The sequence below is a fragment of the Bombus vancouverensis genome, chromosome 12 (assembly GCF_051014615.1).
Source record: "Bombus vancouverensis nearcticus chromosome 12, iyBomVanc1_principal, whole genome shotgun sequence".
In the NCBI taxonomy this organism is placed as follows: Eukaryota; Metazoa; Arthropoda; class Insecta; order Hymenoptera; family Apidae; genus Bombus; species Bombus vancouverensis.
The window spans coordinates 10,554,672-10,577,390 of record NC_134922.1 but is presented as its reverse complement, the minus strand read 5'-3'; the positions used below and the strand labels follow the sequence as shown (position 1 = coordinate 10,577,390).

Sequence of the window (22,719 nt, the reverse complement as noted above, 5' to 3'; positions counted from 1 at the left end):
ATTACTATTTTTCTGAAGGTCCAGTAGTCGGTTGCGCCAGGAAACGTTTTCACCGCCCAGTCTCTGAGCATTGTCTTAGCAACCATCGTCGTCTGCACTTCTTTCAGTATGTCCCTTAGCACCTGATGACTTGCTTGTGCACCTCTAGCTTGTACCGTGGCCAATCTATCGTAATACCTAGCTATAGGCGCGTCATGTTCTATACCTAATTTTGCACAGCCTTGTTTATAAATGTCTAACAAAGAAACGGAAGCAGGATTATCTTCGACCAGTCGCATTTGCGGTGAAACCGCGACCACGCGAGGAACGGTGAAGTGCAAGAACCTCCTTGAGGTTTCTTTTTGTTTAGCCAGGTAGTGATTTAACATTCGCAATAATTGAAGGACACGTTCTTCGCGTCTTGCATCGCCCAATCCAGCATCATTGACAACTAAATAAGGATACAAACGTCCATTATGTCCGCGAATTCGTAATCTTCTAGCCGCTGTATTATGTCGTTGAACAACTTCGACCCTTGGCATGAATCTTGCTATCCTTACGTAATAATGAGAGTGTTTAGGTAAGAGAAATTCGCCTGGTAGTTCTACTTCGGCAGTTTTCAAGCTGAAGTTACTTAGAAATCGACATTTCTCTTCGATTAAGAAGGACCTGTTTGATATCAAGTTGATAGATTTAGATTTTGGAGTAGAAGTGAAATTTATTAGGTTGTGCAATAAATTTATTTGCTATTTTTTACAAGAATGATTTTTCATTTTTCTATAATATTCCACAAAATATGACATTAAAAGAACTTATCGCACAACCCAATACAGATTTCTACAAAATGATACTTACTTTGGTAATTGCTTCGTCTTTCCTTCGAGAATCTTGATCCACTTCTTCAGCTTGCTGATCAGGTTATGCAGTAATCTCGCTCCAGGTACGGTGAAGTCGAAGTCGCTTTTGAATTGACCCTTCATCTTCTGGAAAACGGGATCTTGGACGGTAGCCTGAGCTCTGCGTGCCAGAGACTCTGAAGCCGCCGAGCCGAATGTGTTGTTCACATTTTGAGAGGAGGATATATTTTCTGGGATTTGAAAAATCCTTCTTTAACAGATTCTAGAGTTTAGATAGCTATAAAGACTCAGTGTCGGAACTCACCAATTCCTATGCCAAAGGTAGAGACCAGTTTCTTCACAAAGTTCAAGGTGTGCGGAGTTATGGTTGCTTCGCTCACAGCCCCACGATTTTCGAATGCTATCGCGTAACACTTGGCCAGACCTTGTCTTAGCTGCCTCAGGACTTCTTCGTACCAAGTTTCTCGGAACCAGACCATCTGAATCATCAAAATTTGGTATTAATCACTTGATTCATATTTCTCATTTGTTTTAACGCTATGACTAGCTAGTTTAGAAAGGGTATAATTTATATAACTAACTTGGTCCACGATGCCTTCTAAGCTAGACAAAATAGTAGGATGAATATCTCTCTGCATATGCATTATCTTCGAGCACCTCCACATGGGCGGCGTGGCTCGAATTGGTCCCGTTTCAGGTACTCCTTGTTGCTGCACATTTCCCGCAGCTCCACGACCTTCCACTCCTTCCTGGCTTTTTCCAGCAGCCAATTCCGCACTCTTATACCTCTCACGTTGTTCAATCTTCAATGTAAGGTACAAAGTTCTAATGGAGAAATACACAGCTTGCGGGAACATTCTCCCAACTTGGCTCAGTAAATTTAGAATCACGTTTCCTTCGTGTCTAACCAAACACATCAGCAACTGAGGTATCCAAGGTAACCACTGAATCGGAGGAACACCTACAGCATATTTCTCTACGGCTTCCATCAGAGAAGATTTATCGTCGTCGTAAGTGAGCAGCCATAGAACCTTTGCCAAATATTTCCTGGACTTGGATTCATTCTGGTGTCTACAAGCGTGAAGGAAGCAAGTGATCGCCGAGATTCCAATAGAAATCTGGCGTGCATCACGCGTGAAGATGTGCTCCAAGTAATCACCCCATAAAGCCCAAGCTTTCACTAATGTATCGTGCAATTGAACTGCAGCTGAGAAGGCTTTGTTCGCATCGTCTGATCTACCTATCTGTGACAACAGCATGCCTTTCAAAGCATAGAATTCTGCAGTCATCTCTTTAGTGAAGTAACGCAGATTTGTTGATTCAATGACTTCTAGACCTTCTTGCAACTCGTTTTTACCACTAACCGAAGCCATCTGTAGATAACATTTCACCTGCTGTCTGATCTTCTGGAAGCAATCGACGATAGGCACGCTGGGTATCGTATAGATCTTCGACAAAGAATCCAAACACACACCACATAGATTATGCTTCCTGGCTATCTTGCCAAAGTGAATGATTGCCTGGACGGAAGCGTGGACACCAAGCATCGAGTGATTGGTCGTTTGGTCTTGTTGCGAATCGTAGTGACTCGAGATGAACGTATAATGATGTTGACGCCAGGTGAAAATGTCCGACCAATGACTCAAGTCATCGGCTATTACGGGTAATCGATTCCGCCATGTTTTCACGATAGCCTTCATATCGTGCAACGACGTGCTTCTTCCGTGTAATAGTCCTTGGTGGATCTGCATCGCTTCTTGAAGCTCCATAATCTGTTGAGCTGCTTGCAGCAATGGTAGATGGACGTGGCTCACGATGTGAGGTAATCGACGCCATTCACGCATGCATAAACCGGATGCTAGTTCTACGTATCGTTCCACTGCGTTTAGGTGCTGATCCTCGCTGTTACATATCGCTAGGAAACCTCGGTACAGATTCACCTGCAAATATATAATTTTTCAAAAATCATTTTACTGTACGTACTAAGAAATATTATCGCGTGTTTGAATGTGTGGTGGAATGAATTAAAAGTATTGGATTGGTAACTAAGTGATTGCGGATTTTGTCATTAGGTGGTAATGCCAACCCAATTAGTTGCCAACCCAATACATTTTACCTTCCAAGCCATCTCTTTCGGACAATTATGTTCCACTTGAGCAAGTGCCTCCTTCATCATAGCCCAATTAGGAATACGCCAAGAACTTTCAAGAATCAAAAAAGGATTCTTCTCCGCCTTTTTACTTCCATAATCTAATAACAGGTCCCATTGGTTCAACTCCTTTGCACATCTTATCCAGTGCTGTTCCCAAAGCATGGCTTCCCTTTGTATTTTAAACGGTGCTGGTGTTGACACATAGTCCTGCTTAAATTTTGTCATCGCTACGTCATAAGCACCCTGTGCTTGCTCAAAAAATCCCTGTTGTTCTAACGCAGTGGCTTGTAAAGTTTCCTTATAGTGGGCATGTTTCTGCCAGAGACCCGACCACATATCTTCTTCACACAACAAGGAATACATATCAGACAGCGAATCCAGGATCTCCGAATGGGGACTGTTATCAGGTTCGAAGTCGTAACAGTCTGTCTCTCTCTTAATTTTGAATTGATTATTTCCATTGTCGAACGCCATTTGCTCCAAACTTAGTGTCATCCTGTGCCAGAGATTGTGAGATCTGCCCAGATACTTCATCAAAGCTGGCCGCAAAGGCACTGGTGGATTACAATGAGAAATTGCTTCGACAAACGTGGCTATAGCACTTGGATGACAATCTTTCTGGATGACGTGGGTGCCGCTGCAGATAAATGGCACGATCTCAACTGTCAAGATGCTTTGCTGATGTTCGTCTAAAATACTCCAAATCCTCGGGAAAGTCTCCAGCCAAACACGTTCCGCCAAATTCGTATCCATGTGACAAAGTTGCGCCGTAGCTAATAACAATTGCTCTGTTCTGATCTTCTTGGCGTATTCTATAAATTCACCCTGTTTAGCGATCAACTGCGTCAACGTTGCTTTCCCGGTAGTGATGATTTCCTCTGGGACAGTCGTAGAATCAATGTTAGATAGATCCATATCCAGAATCTCGTCTTTTACATCAGCCGTTTCAGAGATATCCTGAGGTTCTTCTTTTATAGAGGTGTATATTATGAAGTTCTTGTGCTCCTCGCTGTCTGACATGTTTATCACAGAAGTTATACTCGGTAACAAGGTATCCTGATTCGACATTTGAATCTGAGTGGTCGAATTAGCAGTGACAAGAAGCAATTCGATGCACTGTTTGATCCAATAGTGAGGACCAATCGCGTCCCAACTTTGGCTGCAAATGATATACAGAAGTCTATCATGAAGCCGTCTTCTCATCGAGCCATCGAACACTTCGAAAAACTTGGCTCGTATCTGAGGTTGAACGCATCTTAAACCGGATAAAAATGCAGGTTCTAATTTCGACGTTAGTTCAGAGGATTTCAGAGTTTCGTCTCTATAAATATAATTAACCAGCTCTAAGAATTGCCTGTTTAATTCTAGATCATCAGGAAAACGTTTCTCTACATATTGCATCATCTTGACCAGAAGAATTGATTTTTCTCGCAGACTGGGCGCCTGGTTCATGGCGATAGGGTTTTTATTCTTCATCCACTCTTCGAGCATCTTCGTGATTGCTTTCATTACTTTTATGTCTTGAGTTTTCTCGATCAAGCCGACTAGAATCGAGCCTATGAAAGTTTTCCTCATTTCCACGCCCATCACCACCACACGATTCTTAACGAGGTCCAAGCTTAATATTAACAATTCACTGCCAACAGGATTAGCATCCGCTTGAGCGGAATGCAGATGATCCTTGGCCATTCTGTGAAGAACTCTCATGAACGGAGTTATCAATCTATCTATGTAACTTGGATTATTCGTGCAAGCTGCCTTGAGCATCATCAAAGTTCCGAACAACGTGCTTGGAGTAGCCGTGGTGTTCTTCTCGTACGTAGCCAAACCATCAACGATAAATTTGCCAACAGTAGTGTACAAAGTGTCTAGTTCCTCGTATTTGGAAGCGACCGTGGAAGAAGTCGGTTCTGCAGGGAAGATGGTCATCAAACGTGATAATAATCCATGAACCAAACGAATGACTTTGGTATTGCTGCTCGCTATACATGCGCCTATGCCTCGTTGCAATGATTTGAAACTTGACAAGATCTGTTCCCTTTTCATGACACCTAGTAAAAACGTGAGGACCTCTAAAGCTGTTGAAATATTACCATAATTGGGCTGAGTGCTATCCACGCTAGCTAAAACCTTATCCAACCAACCTAACATAAGATCACAGGATTGTGGCCAGACGTCGGGCTTTAGCGCCATTTTTAACAGAGCCACGCAGCGTCGAGAGAGTTGTTCGCCTGGATTGCCATGAATCGTGGTAACGTCATTCACTTGACAGGCCAGTCGAAGCAAAAAATTCAAGATAGCGTCAGCGTGAGCTCTTTCTATAGGTTTGGTAGAGCCTGGTTCCATTCTAGGTAAAATAACAGGGACAGTTGTACTTCCTGTCGCTGTCTGAGCGGTCATACGTTTGGTTCCAGTCGGATCTTCGCTCATAGGTCGTTTCACAGAGCTCACTATAGCCTTGTTTCCACCAGGTTCGTTGCTCTCTGCTTCGTCTTTGATTCTATGCAATTCCCATTTTATGATCACTTCTGCTAATTCAACGGCTAATCTCCTATGCTCTATAGTAGCGGTTGGACTAAAGCCTAGCCTCTGAATGGAATTCACTATGTGCTGCACCAAATGATGCCTGACAGGATAGTACACTTTATAGTGTCTGACTACTAATTGGAGAATATGGAACAGTTGTTGCATGGAATGTCCTTCTTCTACGATGATCTTCTTGGTCCAGTGTGTCAGCATCGTGTTACCATCTTCCATTCTGACAGGCATTGCTGGAGTTAGAATCTCTAATGCTTGTCTCACTACGTTTCTTGCATCCAGTGCATGAGCTTTCAAGAGACTGTGAAAAACTTGGAGAACTATCCTCTTATGAATGGCGAACTTTGCTATTATATGGCTTAAAAGTAGGTGACCATGATACCTCGTTGTAGGATCGACACAGTTCTTGCCCAAAAGACACGGCCACGCGAAAGTCATCAACCTTCGCAACTTATTACCTTGTCTCTTATTACTGACATCGTGAATATGTTGAGAAGCTTGTTCGACCAGAAGACAAGAAAACTGGAGTAACGAGATTCGAACGCAGTCCGCTGAACCGAATGGATTGTCCGGGTCGATGATCTTGCTGATGAACACGGAAACTACGTTCTCTGGATTGTCTTGATACGGCATCGGTGCTCCTCCGATTAGTTTCGTGCCTTCGCCTCGTTCGAAACTCACAGCGAAACAAGGAATTACGATCAATTGTAATACATTAGCCTTTAGTTCTTGGGACAAATTGTTCGTAGGGAAATGATCAACGAACCTAAAGAAAGCGCTTCGTTTCCACTCAACTGTATATTCTTGTGCCACTGTATGTTCTAAGAAGTCCCGTAAGAATTGGAAATCAGGAATAAATCTGTCGCAAGTCGCTCGCAATAATTGAAATAGCAAATCGATGTCGTTAGGATGGTGACGAAAATAGTGTAATAAAATTTTTACAATAAGCTTGGGTTCTTTCCAATGGCAATATTCCACGCTCTCGACCTTTTTGTGCAAAGCTTGATATTCGTCGTTGCACCAAATTTGTTTCAATGCACCTACCAATTGACTTTGAGTCGATAACCACTGTTCATCGAATTTTATTAGGATAGCGATGATTTTTATAGCTTGGTGCTGAAGCTCGCTCTTCTCACTGTGACTCAAGTTCGAATTGGTTTGAGAATGTGCAAGCAGCATGGTAATTAACCTGGTCGTGCTACCGTGTAACACATCACGGAATGGTTTTCCATCTTTTTGTTTGATAAGGAATTCCAAGTATCTACTCCACTGTTGATCTTTGATATTGTTGTCGTGTAAAAATAAATTGAGTGTCTCAGTCGGATATCGTAGCAAGAATTTCATCAGAGGAATACGAAATGGGCTGGACACTTCGACCATTAAGGATTTTTCCGTCTGCAAGACGAGTCTGCAGAGAATGTCGATAAATATCGGAGTGGCTGCAGGAATTTCGTGAAAGATTCCTATAATGGTGGCTATTTTTTGTTCGTTTTCGCCAGACTTGGATATGCCTTTGTGTGCCTGAATTAGATTCTCCAAAAGCTTCTTCAAGTGCTGTAACAGTTGTTCACAAAGAGCAGTGCTGAACGTACTTGGAAACAATTGCGTTAAATACGAAAGTCTTTTAACGCAGTTTAGACTGAGGTTTCTATGATCGCCTAAGGTTAACAGCATAGGTCGCATAATGGCGTGGACGGATTGCATGTCGATCTGGAAACCGGCTATGAACTTTTGCATGCACTCGAAGGCCGCCTCTTGCAGTTCTGCGTTTGGTTTTTCCAAAGCTTTGTACAAAACGCCGAAAATTCTTTCACGGCAGGTTACGATGTAATGACAGGCGGCTAGAGCTCTCAGAGCTGATTTTCTAAGTGGTATAAGGTTCGAGACAGATTTATAACAAGGTAGTTTATTCAGATTAGCGTCTTCTGCCTCGCTGAGTGCTAGAAGTTCTTGGAAGAACACGTCGTGTTCCGTTAAATCGATCGTAAATAAACGTGGATTCAGCGTGGTACAAAACGTGTTTCCATCTATTAAACCAATCTGTGCGTTAGCTGGTTGATGTCTGAGTAAATGTTTCTTAGGTGGGATCATGTCTGCCAGAACTTCTTTGTGTGGTTCCATTACTTCAGTGACTGTTTTATTCTGTATTTCAGCGAGCAATCGCAGAGAAGACATGGCCTGTTCTCGAACTAAAGTGTGTGGTGAAGTCACCTGTCTCACTAGCTCATGGGTAACCTCGTATAGACTCTTATTTTGAGCTTCGATTAATTCCGTGTTGCCATCTTGAATTCCAGGGTTTACGCAGACTCTCAGCATCTTCTCCAAATTTGCCTTCGCCATGTCTATCGCACCGTTCGAGACTTCTTCCGTTAGATCCATCATCACGAACATGAGAGCCTTCAGGAATACAAATAGATGATTCAGCACCCACTTGGTCGCCATTCTTTCGAAAAGAAACTTTATAGCGATGCAACCTCCTAATTTTGCGTACCAGGCCCGCTCATAACACAAAGAACACATCTTTTCCGCCAGGTATTCCATTAAAGGTAACTGGCAGGCTCTTTCTTTGGAGCCAAGAATGTTGGTCGCAGTTTCGAGAATTAAAACCAGAGCTAGATGTCCTGATTTGTATAATTCCTTCTCTTCGTGGCCCATGATGACAGCCAGAGCATCGATCAAAACGAGGGGATCTTGACCTTGCATACGAACTTGTCTTCCACTTATGCAAAATGGACCAGCTTGCTGCGCTATAGCTACCATAGTGTAGTGTCTGACGATGGATACTACAGTACCTAATACAGAATGTCTTAATTCTTTAATTTCTGCAGCGACAAACAATCCTGTCAGAGCTGTTTGCTGAACGTTTCTCGCGACAGTGTCTGGGCATTGATAGTGCGGTCCTCGTTGATGTGAAATTTTTCCTTCTTTGAAGCTGGGATGCATAAACAGTTTATGTAGAATAGCATTGTTGTCATCGAGTCGCAGTGACGCAGCCAGGTAGCAGCTGATCACCTCCCAACACTGTCTACGATAAAAAGAATCCGTGTTGTTAGACTTCAAGGCATTGAACGCGGTCTCGATTACTTTTTCCACTGGGAAATCGATCGGTTTTGTGGGTTCTTGGAAATAGACGACGATGGCTGGCGAATTAGTCTCACGATCGTTGTATTCGAGTTTCTGTGGTTCTATCATCATCTTCCTGTTTCCACCACCAAATTTACCAAGTACTCGAAAAGCCACGTGAGCTTGGTCAGTAGGATTATGCAGTGTTCTCCAGAGCGCTTGCATCAAGTCAGCTCGTACAGGTTGTATGTGTTCGTACAAGAAATCAGGCTGAAGATTGTCCACGCATAATTCGAGAGTTCTTAGTCCTTGACTGACTAGACAGTAACTTCCGTTCAACGCGGAAACTAGAGGATCCATCAACATTGGTAAATAAGGTAGAAGCGAACTGAGTCTCACAGGGACTGTCAGACACAGTTCAACGAACAAGTCCTTCATATGTTGTCTGTGTAAGCCAGATTGCAATCTGTTTAAACCTTCCAACATATTAGGAAGCAAAGGTAAGAATTCTTGATATAGGAGATCATGAGAACCACCACCAATAGATCTGAAAAGAGCTCTCAACAAAAGGAAATAGTTGTAAGGTTCTTTCGCTGACATGGCTAATTCTATGGCTCGATTGACGATTTGATTCAGATGCGGCCTCAACATATGTTCGTTCTCAGCAGGGAAAAGCGACACGCTACCAAAAACTAATTTAAAAAGTCTTAAGTATAAATTGCTTCTCTCCACGTTGGATCCCATGTCACCCATTCTTTCTAATAAATACTCGACCAATATCGTTGCGAATGTAGACGATATCGTGGGACTAGACAGAAAGGCACTTCCGATAATCTGTAACGCGCAATTCTTGAAGATCCTCTCGACCATGTAGTCGATCGAAGTCGAGAATATTTCCTGGAATGTTTGTGGATTCATCTGAGTAAAAACGTTTCCAAAAAGCTCTAACACTTCCTTCTCTTCTCTCGTTCGAATCGTTTGAGATTGGGCTGGCCTGCCTTGTTGCGCGACAGTTCCGATGGTTGGAGGACCTATCGTGTAAATATCCAATGCTGGCAGTGCCCATTTTACCAATTTAATATACACTAATGTCTCTTTCGTCTGAAACTGATTAGACTGGGTCACTTCACCCGTCTTGCTGTTGATACAGTTCGCTGTGATAGCTTTTGCTCCGTGCACCAAACTTTTCACTAAGTTTCTATAATCGGCGACGTTGTAGCTCATAGCTTGAGAAGAAGGAAACCCGAATTTCGACTTTCCAGTCTCCTTCTCCTCGTTCAAATCGGGAACAACTGGTTTAACGTCCTCTGTCTTGATGTCTAGACCGGGAGGTGTCATCTGCTTGGCCTTGTTACGCAAAATTGGTATATAGATCTTCGCTATTGTCTTGAATTTTAATACGAACACTAAGAGAATCCTCATAAGAAGTTCTCTTCCTTGAGTACTGTTCTCAGCATCGGATCTTTGCCTTACTGTGTCTACTAGGTTCATCAGCAGCTTGCAAGATACCATCTGGACGGCCGTTGGAAGACTTTGGTCCAATAAATTCTTGCTATAAAGATGTACAGCTCTGGACACGTCACTTAATGGTAACAATAACCTGACATGATGAACCAAGTCCGCAAGGGTCGAGTATGCAAGAGGTCTGAGAGATTCGTGGGTGGTCCAGCCTCGTCCAATAAATATATCTTCGTCGAAAAAACACTCCATATGTGGTATAAATTTGTTCCGAAGATCCGTAGCCAATATGTGTCTCGATGCAATTACTAATTCTTTTCGTAGATGCGCCACTTCCATTGGACACAACGTGAACAAACCTAAGATTCCTTTCACCAATATCGAGCTGTGTTGAGACACTACGTCTTGGTACACTCTGATGACGTACGCTAGGAACGACAGTGTTTTGATCTGAGCACCCATGAAATCGACGAAAACTTCCTTGTTGAATCCAGGAGAGGCTCGATGCTGAGGACTCGGTTGCAAAGTTATGGTCGTTATCACGAGAGGGATGAAATCAGATACGTCCTGGTGCACGTTCTGTTTGTACAATTGATTCATAAGTACGACTATGATCGGTAATTCTTGAAGCACTTTGAGCGACAATACCGCCTTGGGAATCAGATTGTACTGGAAGAAATGAATTAATTTTGGGATTAGACCATGACTGTTCATGCATACTTATACTTTTGTGAATATAATTGAAGAATTTAAGTAGAGATTTGTTTTATCTACTAAATGTTATATCGAGTACTACGTTTTCGATATTTTATATATTTCTGTGCGTTATATACATTTTTGTATCTTCAAATTTCGACTGGCGGAGGCTGAATCGTTGTTGTCGAAACTATTTTATTTTGTGCGATAAAGAAGAGCTCCCATAAGACTCTAATAGGGCTTCTATGGCATCCGTGTGATAATTAAATATATTTAATTCTCCAGAATCCCTTGAGCCATATTCAATCGAGTCGTATTCTTCGTCATTAGCAAATTCCTTACACTTTAGGAAAATATGCAATATGTCATTAATATCGATGATTTCTTATCTTAATTCTATGCTAAAGATTTCCTTAAGACACCGAAAGCTTTTTCTCTATTGAAACCAAAGCAAGATCGAGGCACAAAAATTTCAAGGATATTAACGTAACTTAGGAAACTAATATGTAACTAATAAAGGCAAAATATTTGCACAAGCCAGAACGAATCCAGTCTCCGCCGTTCGAGTGTTGAATTTATGAAGTCTCTCATAAAGGTATTTATACCTGGTATTTACCACAGTTTATTTCGTTTTAATGGATAGTAAAACGCCTGATGGTCACTTACAGTAACGACAGTACCATCCGCAGCCTTTTTTTCGCTTTGTATAGCAGTAATCGTGAAGGTTTCTTTTAAAAGTGCTTCTATATTTATTTCTGACAAATCCTTTACCCTCAAGGGTGGTCGGGGCTCGAATATTTTTGGCAGGTTCTTTGGTAACTCGCTATACACCGATTTCACGAATTGCAAAAAATATTGTATCTATAAAAGAGAAAATTCAAGACTTTGTGAAAATTTCTCTGATAAAATTCCGATAGGAAAACTTGTTACCTTAAAGAAAGCTACTTACTTCCGGATTAAAAGTCGGTTTGTACTGTTTGTGCAGTTCGATAATGATCCTCAGACACACTAAAACGTTCTCCTCGTTGTCGGTTTCCAATAACTTCGACATCAAACTCAAAATCTGTTTTACGTACGGGCGTAGATACTCGTTGCTAGGTAATCTGTGTATCATTTCCAAAATCAATTTTCTCACTTGTTGGATGTTGTACTCTGATATAAAATGTGGTTCTCCCTCTTGCAGTATCTTTAAGAAAATTTTGATCATATGCTCGAGAAATGTTTTATATTGCGAGGAGCACATGATCACCTGTAATAATGTAACATGGCCAAGATTAAAAAGACGTTGAGACGAGATTTAAAAAAAAAAAAAAAAAAGAGAGAGAGAAGGTATGTAATTTGACTGTATAGGGGCGAATCGATACCTCAAAATTCTCCGACAATTCTTGAGCAGCCTTCAATTTTAACTCGTCCTTTGAAACTGGATCGGCTAACATGGTTACGTACGATTTGTACGTATTCATTTGAGTCACTGGGTCCGGCGGTGCCATTTTGATTGCTCAATGGAAAATTGGATCTGTGCTAACTCTGGTCCATTAGAAAACCTGCGAAAAATTGCAACTCGAACGTTTCATTTTCGTTCAAGGTCACAGTATTTAGTTTCTTAAAAAGACGCTCGTTCAAGATCACTAATTTTAATTTCATAAAAAGGAAGGTTCGCTCCATTAAAAATGTCCACGCGAAACTGCAAGTCGAACTCTAAATCACTGTTCTTAAATTTTTTGAGAGGGAAATATTCGAATATTTGAAAATCACTATTTTTAATTGTTTAATTGTTGACAATATTCATGGAAATGATTTTACGCGAAGAATTAGCTTATTCAGAGCCGTAGAACGTAAACTACATAGTTTGCTTGAAATCAATGAGGAACGTTGAACATTTTAAACGGTGCAAACAACCCCTGGCAACCACCTAAGTGTTTTCTGTCGTCCACTTTAATTAAAGTCGTCGAATTAATCGCACGTTCCTCTCTGATTATTATTTCCCAGGTGTTCAGTGGGAAAAAGCGCACTCAAATTCATAGAAAGGAACACAACGTGATTTGCCGATTGGTCTACGTGGTTAGGGGGTGAAGTGTACGTAGAAATGTTAGGGGTGAAAGAATATATGTTCACAGCCTATAAATGCCAACGAAATCCTTGGTACGATCTCAGTATCCTTGCAAAGTTGCTGGCAACCTGATGAAATTGAAGCACGATGAAAGAAAAGATCTTTGTACATTGAAAAAGAAGAAGAATATTAAGAAGACAAAAAAATGGACGAAACTATTATTGACTCGATCTTCGCGGGATCCTTGAAGTCCCTACCACCTGTTAGCTCTAAAATCGTCAGAATATTTACCAGTTCCACTTTCACCGGTACGTTGACATATTTAAATCATAAATCTTCTATTCTTTGTATTTTTTGTAAATTCCATTCAGATACGGCGATGGAGCGAAACACATTAATGGCGCAGTGTTATCCAAAGCTGAAGGATTATTGCAGGGAAAAGCATGGATTGGAGTTTCAGGTAAATATTAAACAATTAGAAGAATTTACATAGCCTGGATCAAATGCGATAATTTTCGAAGATCGAAAGTATTCTCCTTTTTATATAATATGCTTGAAAGATCCGTGTCTTGTGCATAGTCATAGATATAGCTAAAGGGTGTGAAAATCTGTGTTACATAAATGCAATTTGTCGACCTTGAAGAGGGAATTGATTTCTATCGTACCAGGCACGAATCCTGTCGCGCACAGCCAAAACTTTTCCACGGTCTGATAGCTTCTAAATTTAAATCCAGGAACCTGGTACAAGAGAAAGAAACGAGAATCATTTAAATAATTCGATTGCAGGTGGTTGACATGAGATGGGGTGTAAGGGACGAAGCCACTGACGATCACATGACCACGGAACTCTGCATGAGGGAAATAGAAAATTGTCAGAGACTTTCAATGGGCCCAAACTTCGTGGTAGAATATAATTTACCAGTTTAAATCCTATAAATCGTAACTTTCGAACCATATTTTTCAAATTCTTCCAAGGTGTTCCTGGGACAGAAATATGGCTATCGTCCCATTCCAACGTATGTTCTCAGTTCGGAATTGGAGATGTTGAGGACAGAATTGGACGGTCAAGGGATGGACGTCAGTCTGTTGGATAAATGGTACAAAAAGGACAGTAATGCAGTTCCGCCTACGAGTATCTTGCAACCGATATCGTCTATCTTGAAAAATTTTAATAACAAAGTAATGGAATTTTCTCGTTACCTGGCGATCAACGTGGCGAAATGTTAGATCACGCGAATATTTGTATATTTCAGAGGATCCCAAAGCTGCAGCAAGAGGACCAGGCGATTTGGTGGGACACTATGGTAAAAATGCAAAAGCTATTCCGTAAAGGAGCACAGTCTTTGTACAATTCTGAGAAATTTGACAAAAATACCATGCACAATTATTTTATGTCAGGTAGGTGTAACATAAACATAGATTACGCTAACTTCTTAATGCTCGAATTCGTGCTAATTAATTCCACAAATAAAAATGCGTAGAAGAATAACAATTATAAACATTGTTTCTTTCCTCGTCTCACTTTCTCTCTTGTCTCGTTGTGTCTAAGGTATAGGTCTGTTAGGTGAGCTTTACTGAACAGTCCATACTAGCAGATCTACGAAACTCGCTTCTTTCCTCGTCTTTTTTAAATTTCCAATTATTTATCCTACCTTCGTAAATAAATTTATGAAAATAAAACTTCTCTTCGAGAAGTTGAACGTTAATAATTATGTAACTGGACACCGGGGGATCGATAGGTTTATCAAAAGTGGAATTATGCGAGATCAGTTTGGCCTGTGATGTTATCCCTCATAAATTAACAAAAAATCTAAGCATTGAGTGGTTAAATAAATTGTTGAATTTGTATTTCGAAACAGTGACCGAAAGGGAAGTGATCAACGGTGTGTTGAACGTGAAAAATACTAAAAACCATTGCCTGGCATACATACGATACATCAACAACATCAACCTACAAAACTTAAGGAAAGCCAATTTGTTCTTGGACATCGCTAACAGAAGCTTAGATAACGAGGCTTCCAAGTTGCTGGCTAATTTGAGGGACGAAAGACTTCCGGACAAGATCGAAACTACAAACTTGCAAAGGTATTTATCTCGCAAGGAGGAACATAATTACGTCTTTGAATTCATTTTCCTCGTATTTTCTTTAAAGATACACGGTAGAATGGATTGGTCGAGAAGGTTTGGACCCAGAAACCCATAGCGAGTACCTTCAACACTTTATAACGCATTTCTATCGAAACATAGTGAAGCTTGTGGATCGTGCTATGAGAAAAGAAGACAGTTCAGCGCAGGGACAGATCATAACAGAAATTTTGCAACATTTGCACGCCTGTAATAACTCCGTGAAGGTAAATTTACTAAAAAAAATTGTCAAGGTCATAATATGATTTAAATAAAAAATTCTTCAGGTATTTTACGGCCGAGAAGATACCTTGGAGAGAATTAAAGAGTACATGTTAGGTGATAGTGACAAGCCTTTGGTATTGTACGGAGAAGGTGGGTGTGGGAAAACGTCTCTGTTAGCAAAGAGCGCAGGATTGACGAGCAGCGCGTGGCTCACTGGCAGAAAACCAATCAACATAATTCGATTCCTTGGAACTACACCAGACAGCAGTGCGCTGACGCCCACGCTGATTTCCATTTGTCAACAAGCAAGTAGCTGAATGATCGTACAGTAAAATTTCATTCATCTGAACCTGCCGAGGAACAAACTGGTTCTTTCTTGAATTCTTTTATCACCTATGTCTTCTTGTTGACATATCAAAACTTCACGTCTAGATAAGTGACTAAAATTTTGTCTTCTTGTCTAAAAACAACGATTAAAATATCGTTTATAAAAAGTTTCATAATGAGTGAAGTTTTATTGTAATACTTTATATACGATCAAGCGAAGAAATAATTGTAATGGCAATATTTCCTGGTAGATCTCCTACAACTTCATGTTACCCTTTGATGAAATTCCTGACGATTTGGTGCCACTAACTGCTTACTTTAAGTATCTACTAACTTTAGCTACAACCGAACAGCCGATTTTACTATTCTTGGACAGCGTGGATCAATTAACCGGAGTACAAGGAAATAAGCTATCTTGGTTGCCTACCAGACTTCCATTGAATTGCAAGGTACCATACTGACTACGTTTATTCATTCGTGTGAAATTAAAAAATATAAAACTGCATAGGATGCAAACGATGGATAAAGATATATAAAAGTACACGCTATGATATTTCGGTGGGTGGAGAGAACTTAAGTAGCTTCCATTTTTTGATTGCGCCAATAAAAATATGAATTTGCATAAATACCTGTAGCCCACTGATCACAGATCAATTGGTATTCGACTAACATTATCGAGGACTTTTTAGATGATTCTATCTTGCGCGGCTGAAGAATCAAACCCGGTGATCTCTCGAGATTATCAATTACTACGAAGGATGATAGACACCGAGGAGAACTTCGTCGAAGTCGTCGCTCTTGGCGAGGATCTCGCTATGGAAGTGATAAGGTAGCAACAGAAATGTTGAAAATGTAATATCTCAGCGATATTTCGAATACATCCTAATTTTCACAGGATGTGGATGAAAACAGCTCACAGAGACTTGAACAACTATCAATGGCGTCTCGTGGCGAACGCTATATCCAAGTGCTCCTTACCAATCTTCGTAAAGCTGGTCTTTGCAGAAATTTGCAGATGGAGAAGCTACACTAAACCAGCAGATACTCATTTAACGTGCACAGTGATGGACAGTATTATGATGCTTTTTGAAAGAATCGAGAAACAACATGGAAAAATTCTAGTATTCCATGCGCTAGCTTACATCACTGCTGCAAAGTCAGGTTTATCAGAGTCTGAACTCGAAGATCTGATCTCCTTGGACGACAAGGTGTTAGATGACGTCTATCAGTATCATTTACCACCAGTCAGAAGAATTCCACCTTTGCTCTGGACCAGGATACGAAACGATTTGCCTAATTATTTGAGCGAAAGAGAAGCTGATGGTGTCAGTGTGCTTAATTGGTACCACAGACAATTTAGAGACACCGCTAAGGAAAGATACTTCAAAAATATGAACATGGCCATGTATTTTCATTCCATGATCGCTGATTACTATCTTGGCATTTGGGGTGGTGGACGACCCAAACCGTTTAAATACACTGAAATTCAGAGACACAGGTAGATCTATCTTCTTGAAGATATTCTTACAGATATTCTTATCTGGCAAACGCTTTGTAAAATATTTCTCTGCGCTTTAACGTAATTAAGGTGAACTTATAGGTTTAATTTGGCGGACAAAGAAGGAGTGGCGGATAGAAAAGTACCGGAACAACCTCTGGCATTTTACTCGAAAGATGGGACAATCACTAGATACAACCTAAGAAAGGTATAACGTTGATGTCTCCAATCGCTTTCTACGAAAGGTAATATATTTTCAATTTTAGTTCGGTGAACTACCTTTCCATTTGGTCAGATCACGACGTTTCGACGATCTGTTCGAGAACGTTTTATTCAACTACCAGTGGCTGCATGCCAAACTGAGCTCCTGCCCGCTGCAAGCAGTGCTTTCGGATTTCGAAGATGCCTGTAATTTCATCGACGATCAAAATATCGTCAGGTGAATCGAAAAATCGAAGCGAAATAATTGGATTTTCATCGATTTTCAATCAAAAGCGTCAATTTCTGTTCCAGGGAACTTATGCTGGTTGCAGATGCGCTCAGATTAGGAGGTGCAATTTTGGGATCCCATCCAGATATGCTCGCACCTCAACTAATAGGTCGATTATTGCCAGAAATTGGTGGGAACGTGAATGTGAAGATGTTGCTTCGAGCGTGTGATAACGACGGCGCCAAGGATTGCGCCCTGCTTCCGGTTTATCATTGTCTACATACTCCTGGAGGACCGTTGAAAGTACATGAACAAACTCGCCCGATTAAACGAAAACGTTCTCCTGATCTCGTAAACCTTTCAGTATTCGCTGGAGGGCCATCAATTCGCTGTGTTTGACTTTTGCCTAACGTCGGATTACCGGTACGTCGTCTCGATATCCAATCGATTCATCACCTGGGATCTGAGCACCAGCGACATGGCAAGGGATGTAAATCCTGGTGTTGAGGGAATTATGCAACACCTAGTTCTCAGTCCTGATAATAGATACGCAGCTGCGTTTACCACTAATAATCAGGTATCCATTTGCTCTTCCTGAAACGAAGTGAAAAAAAAAAGTTGAGAATTAATAACTGGGAATATAATTGTGCAATTCTTCATTGTCAAAATTTCTTGTATTTCTAGTCCTAGGGCGCATTCTATTCTTAATACAGACTCGATATTTCATATAAATGTAAATCATGGACTTTTGAAAGGGGATGTACTTTAATCTTTTTAATAGCGACTTATTAATAATAATTTTGTCGGGTACGACAGTATTTAAAACTTGCAATTTATAGCACTATACTTAATTCTCTCGTTAGTTGTAAGGAAATCGATTATTTGGTATTTTATTTCTTTCTTGACACGAAATATCGATGGTACAATAGCGCACGGTTACTTTGTCACAAAATACAAAAGAATTTCAAGAGCTTCTCTTTAACAGAGCGTCGTGTTAAATACCCTGACCAGCGAGTTCGTTATTATCGATAATCCGCTTCCAAATGAGGAACCAGTGTGCGGAGTACATCTGATGAATCAGTTCTTCTTCGTCTATGGTAAACTAGGTTGGTGTAGATTCGACTTACGAGGAAATCTACTAGATACTCACACGAATCCGGAGGATTCTAACAAATGGCCAATTTTATGTGAGTGCAATGATAACGTGCCATCTATGAAATAACGGAAACACCTGAAATAATGCATGCTTCTCTAAATAGGCGTCGAACACACGAATCTGGATGATTATAGAATAGTATTCTGGTCTGGAAACATGGAAGACACCAGTATGCTTTTGCATACCTACAGAAGAAAGATATCACTGGAACCCTTAAATTTCCACAGGTGAACCATCGATTAAATCATTTTTAATTCTCTTCCAATCAACCTTAATAATCTTCTTTAACGTCTATCCTTCAGCGTTATGGTAATGACCAATAACAAACAAGTTTTATACGCTTGTACAACTAAAGGAGATTATCGAGTCACGAAATACACCAGCGATGAAACGTCCTCTCAATGGGAGAGAGTTTTCGACATGCCCAGAGCTTTCAACGACGATGTGGAATACTTGTTGCAATTGAAGTTGGACAGGGAAGAGGAGATGCTCCTAGCCACAAGTGCCAATGGTTTCATCGTGTGGTTCTTAGAAAGTAAAAGCGACGCGTACGTGCTGATATTGCCCAACGGAGTTCGAAACATCAGCACGAAGATGATGTGCTCGAATTCGATCATGGTCAGTGGCAACAAGAATTACGCCGTTGCCGGTGTAAGGTGTGTTTTATTATGAATTAAACGACAGTATTAATAGAAAAGAAGAAAAAAAAAAAGAAACTGTAACAAAAGCTATGATTTTCGTAGAAAAAATTTATACGTGTGGAATCTTGAAACAGCTGAATTGGTGAAGATCCTGGATGCTCATTTCGCGAGGATTATTCGACTGGAAGCGCTGACTATTGGAAATTGGAACAGCGTCGTAACATCGAGCATCGACAGAAGCGTGAAAGTATGGAACATAAATAATATCTTCGAGCAGGTTCATGTAATAGACAGACACGAGTTGCAGATTGATATGATAAGGTATTAAGCGTTTTATCGCGATCTCAGAATGGATCGATTTCCTTTTTACTTATAGTATTTTAAATTACGTTGAAAGCTTGGCAGAAGAATGTAACTTAGCAGTAACGGTGACAAGAGACTGTGTAGGAATTTGGGATTTGCAAACAGGAAGATTGATCTCGAAATTGGCGGACAGTCCTTTGGGAGCAATTGTCACTCACGCTTGCATAACTCACGATGGAAAGTTGGTATAACTATCAATAGTACTTGTTCAGAAATTTCGTGGTGTTTCTGGCAAGGATTTAATTTGTTCGATACTGCATGCATTTTATGAGATTGGAAAAGGTCGTTCGTAATAAATCTCTGTTAAACGGCAAGACATTTAATTCAGATAAATGCTGCTTTCACGTGGACTGATTAAATGCAATAATCATAGAGGAATGTCTGGAATTCGTTAATAACAAAGACCTCGTTTCTCGATAAGGAAATATTTTTCGATAAGACGATATCACGTGTCTCGAAGAAGACAATTCGCCTCGACAACAATTGTCGATCTCTGACTGATATCTTATTCTACAGCTTTATTAATTACATATACATAGTTCAACTATCTTCGTATGTTTTCTAGTTCTTAAACTAAACATTTTCTAATGGTTAACATTTGTTTAAAATGTTTTATAGTCAGAAATGATGGAAAACTGATTTGACGCAAACAATGCATAGATTACTTAATAAAATAATTCGCATATAGAGTACAGACTTTTCTATAGTTTGTATTATTTTAATAGGATATTTCAAATTTCGCTACGAATTTTCTGAGCAAATCAATGATACTATATGACTAATCCATCAAACCTGATATGCTTCTCTATTTCAGATATATTGTATCGACAGAATCAGGTAATATACTAATATGGAACAGAATTACAGAACAGGTGTTGTTCAAAGAGGAACAGCAGCACGTGAGGCAGCTGACATTGGTCGAAAATTCGTCTAAATTTATAGCCGTTTCGAGGCCAAAAAATCCTGCAGGAGTGGAAAGCATGAAAATCACTGCTACTCTTTTTATGAGAACTATTCCCGGTATAGTGATAATTGATAGAATATTTAGGGATCCTTAAAGGTGTTATTAATTGATCGTAATTAATAGATGGAAAGACTACGTTTACATTGGAATACTTAGTCAGAAGTCACACAGGTACACCATTTCGAAATGTTGTGATGACTTCTGACAATGCTTTTCTGATTGCTCCAGCAGCTGATAAAGGCAACAGGGATTGTGTTATCATTTACAATGCAAATACTGGAGCGCTAATAAGTAAAATTCCTATAAAATTACCAGGGTTCAAAGTAAGAATATTATGTAAAAAAAGAAAAAGAAAATAGTGTTTCATTTTTGTTATACATAGAATAAGTAATTCTGTATAATTTATAATTTTTTAATAGGATATTTCATGTATCACTCCAATGCCAAATAAACCACACTGGATAGGAATCATTGGATCTGACAAAGGTACCATTTTGGACATAAATAAAAAGAAAATTATCCGTACGATTCCCAAATGGAGTGGAAATATCAGCAGAGATGGGAAATATACTTTATATGCACCCAGCAGGTAATTCTCATTTAAAGCAATTTCAAAAAGAAGTTTTAATGATTTTGATATTTTAGAGGTGGTTTAGAGCTCCTAGAATTGAAAAAAGGAACTACTGTAAAAACATATATTCCAAAAGTTGCAGAGGGTGTTTTCACTGTAATATCCATGTTCAACCGCACTGATGAATATGTTCTTTATTACCATAGTGGAAGAAAAACTATACGTGTATTTAGGTAAATAGATAAAGATTAAATTAAGAAGAAAATATGCAAACCTCTGTCACGTATTTCATTCATAGATCATCAGACTGTGAAATTATAGCAAACTACAGAGTTCAAGCAGAACTGAGTGCTATCGATAGCACTTATGATGGTAAGAGTATAGTCTTAGGAACAGTAGATGGTTGTGTATCTGTTTTAGCTATAGCAGATCCTAAAAAGGAAGAAATAAAGGAGTACATTGCAAACTTACCATCTCGCGATGAAAACGTAAGTAAACAACTGCACACACAAATATTATCACACTAGTAAACAAACGAAACGTGTTTTCAAAGAGATTGTAGAAACTGCACATATGGAAGAATGATTTGTGTTCCCCATTGATTTGATCTTGTACCCTTTTATTGTTAATCTTTTTTTAAATATTAAGATCGAGAATGTTCGATAGAGAATTTGTTCCAGTCACTGGTTTGTCAACTTTGGAAATAGGTTAGGATAAACACTTGCCGCATCGAACACTAAAATTATTTAAATATTATTATCGGCCTTTATAAATCCGTAGTATTGAATAAATAACTCTGATAGTACTTAAAACACTTTGCTATGCTTATTTATAGTTGATTTCATCAAAATTTCGCTTGTTACAATGTCCCGCTCAAAAGCGAAATTAGTCGTAATTTCTGTGTATAGGCCTGGGTATTGTTTTATGAAATTCAAATTTCGATCAATTTCTAATAAAATCGATTAAAATTACCTTATTTCACTTGGTTAGGAAAAATATAAAATTACACACGGAACACGCGTATAGTGCAATAAACTTAAAACGTTCACTCAAAACACTCAACCACGATGTTCTCCCTTTCTCTTTCTCGCTTCAAGGAAGATGGCGCATCAAATCTAGTTACTTTTCAATTCCACATATATTTCCAAAAGTATTCGATTAGCAACAGATTTATTTAATCAAAATTATTAGATAAATATGTTGTCTTTTTTAAATTTATTGATATGGTTCTAATATTGAATACAAAAGCATATGAAAATAAAATTAAATATATAGGGAATTAATATCAACAGTTGGTATTATGACAGGTATACAAATCTTTTCGAATTATTAAATTGTATCCTGCAGTTTCTACATATTTTCAAACAATGAAGAACTTTATTATTTATATCTTACTTTATTGATGAAAAAAGGCATCTTCTGCTTCTTTAATAAAATACTAATACATAATTTAACGCCATTTCAGTGGAAAAAGAAAACTGAGAAGCAACGAGTAGCTATTAAATTTAAAGCCGCTGCTCGTATTGCTCGTGTAACACACGACTTGAGTGCTATTATACGAAATGCAAACATTGCGGAAACGATTCAGGAATTAGACGAAAATGTAGAATAAAGAATATAGAATAGA

General features: G+C 39.5%; 2 protein-coding genes across 3 annotated transcripts in view; one reads left to right on the top strand and one right to left on the bottom strand.

Moving 5' to 3' along the window:
• Nipped-A (Transcription-associated protein Nipped-A) overlaps window positions 1–22,044 on the bottom strand; it is a 23,346-nt gene extending 1,302 nt beyond the window's left edge. Inside the window, exons 1-9 of one of the 2 annotated variants that reach the window (XM_033331303.2) lie at window positions 21,564–22,044; window positions 12,108–12,287; window positions 11,693–11,992; window positions 11,410–11,604; window positions 2,953–10,716; window positions 1,418–2,776; window positions 1,141–1,315; window positions 835–1,066; window positions 6–648 (exon numbers count right to left, since the gene is read on the bottom strand). In XM_033331303.2, coding sequence (XP_033187194.1) covers window positions 6–648; window positions 835–1,066; window positions 1,141–1,315; window positions 1,418–2,776; window positions 2,953–10,716; window positions 11,410–11,604; window positions 11,693–11,992; window positions 12,108–12,233 — 10,794 coding nt within the window. In that variant the 5' untranslated portion in view covers window positions 12,234–12,287; window positions 21,564–22,044. Of the gene's footprint in view, window positions 1–5; window positions 649–834; window positions 1,067–1,140; window positions 1,316–1,417; window positions 2,777–2,952; window positions 10,717–11,409; window positions 11,605–11,692; window positions 12,288–17,853; window positions 17,985–21,563 lie in introns of those variants that run through there. The other variant, XM_076623223.1, reaches the window with a different exon arrangement.
• The window catches only part of LOC117155393 (NACHT and WD repeat domain-containing protein 2), a 24,051-nt gene extending 1,332 nt beyond the window's left edge, over window positions 1–22,719 (top strand). The window contains exons 2-27 of the mRNA XM_033331305.2: window positions 12,733–13,101; window positions 13,165–13,253; window positions 13,580–13,696; window positions 13,769–13,972; window positions 14,047–14,191; window positions 14,653–14,878; window positions 14,946–15,144; window positions 15,205–15,447; window positions 15,721–15,918; window positions 16,159–16,298; window positions 16,365–16,967; window positions 17,070–17,175; window positions 17,234–17,406; window positions 17,481–17,700; window positions 17,762–17,974; window positions 18,383–18,584; window positions 18,657–18,780; window positions 18,856–19,209; window positions 19,297–19,515; window positions 19,592–19,738; window positions 20,372–20,577; window positions 20,645–20,844; window positions 20,941–21,110; window positions 21,167–21,325; window positions 21,391–21,580; window positions 22,558–22,719. Of these exons, the coding sequence (XP_033187196.1) occupies window positions 12,999–13,101; window positions 13,165–13,253; window positions 13,580–13,696; window positions 13,769–13,972; window positions 14,047–14,191; window positions 14,653–14,878; window positions 14,946–15,144; window positions 15,205–15,447; window positions 15,721–15,918; window positions 16,159–16,298; window positions 16,365–16,967; window positions 17,070–17,175; window positions 17,234–17,406; window positions 17,481–17,700; window positions 17,762–17,974; window positions 18,383–18,584; window positions 18,657–18,780; window positions 18,856–19,209; window positions 19,297–19,515; window positions 19,592–19,738; window positions 20,372–20,577; window positions 20,645–20,844; window positions 20,941–21,110; window positions 21,167–21,325; window positions 21,391–21,580; window positions 22,558–22,704 (5,097 nt within the window). The 5' untranslated portion in view covers window positions 12,733–12,998 and the 3' untranslated portion in view covers window positions 22,705–22,719. The remainder of the gene's footprint in view (window positions 1–12,732; window positions 13,102–13,164; window positions 13,254–13,579; window positions 13,697–13,768; window positions 13,973–14,046; window positions 14,192–14,652; window positions 14,879–14,945; window positions 15,145–15,204; window positions 15,448–15,720; window positions 15,919–16,158; window positions 16,299–16,364; window positions 16,968–17,069; window positions 17,176–17,233; window positions 17,407–17,480; window positions 17,701–17,761; window positions 17,975–18,382; window positions 18,585–18,656; window positions 18,781–18,855; window positions 19,210–19,296; window positions 19,516–19,591; window positions 19,739–20,371; window positions 20,578–20,644; window positions 20,845–20,940; window positions 21,111–21,166; window positions 21,326–21,390; window positions 21,581–22,557) is intronic.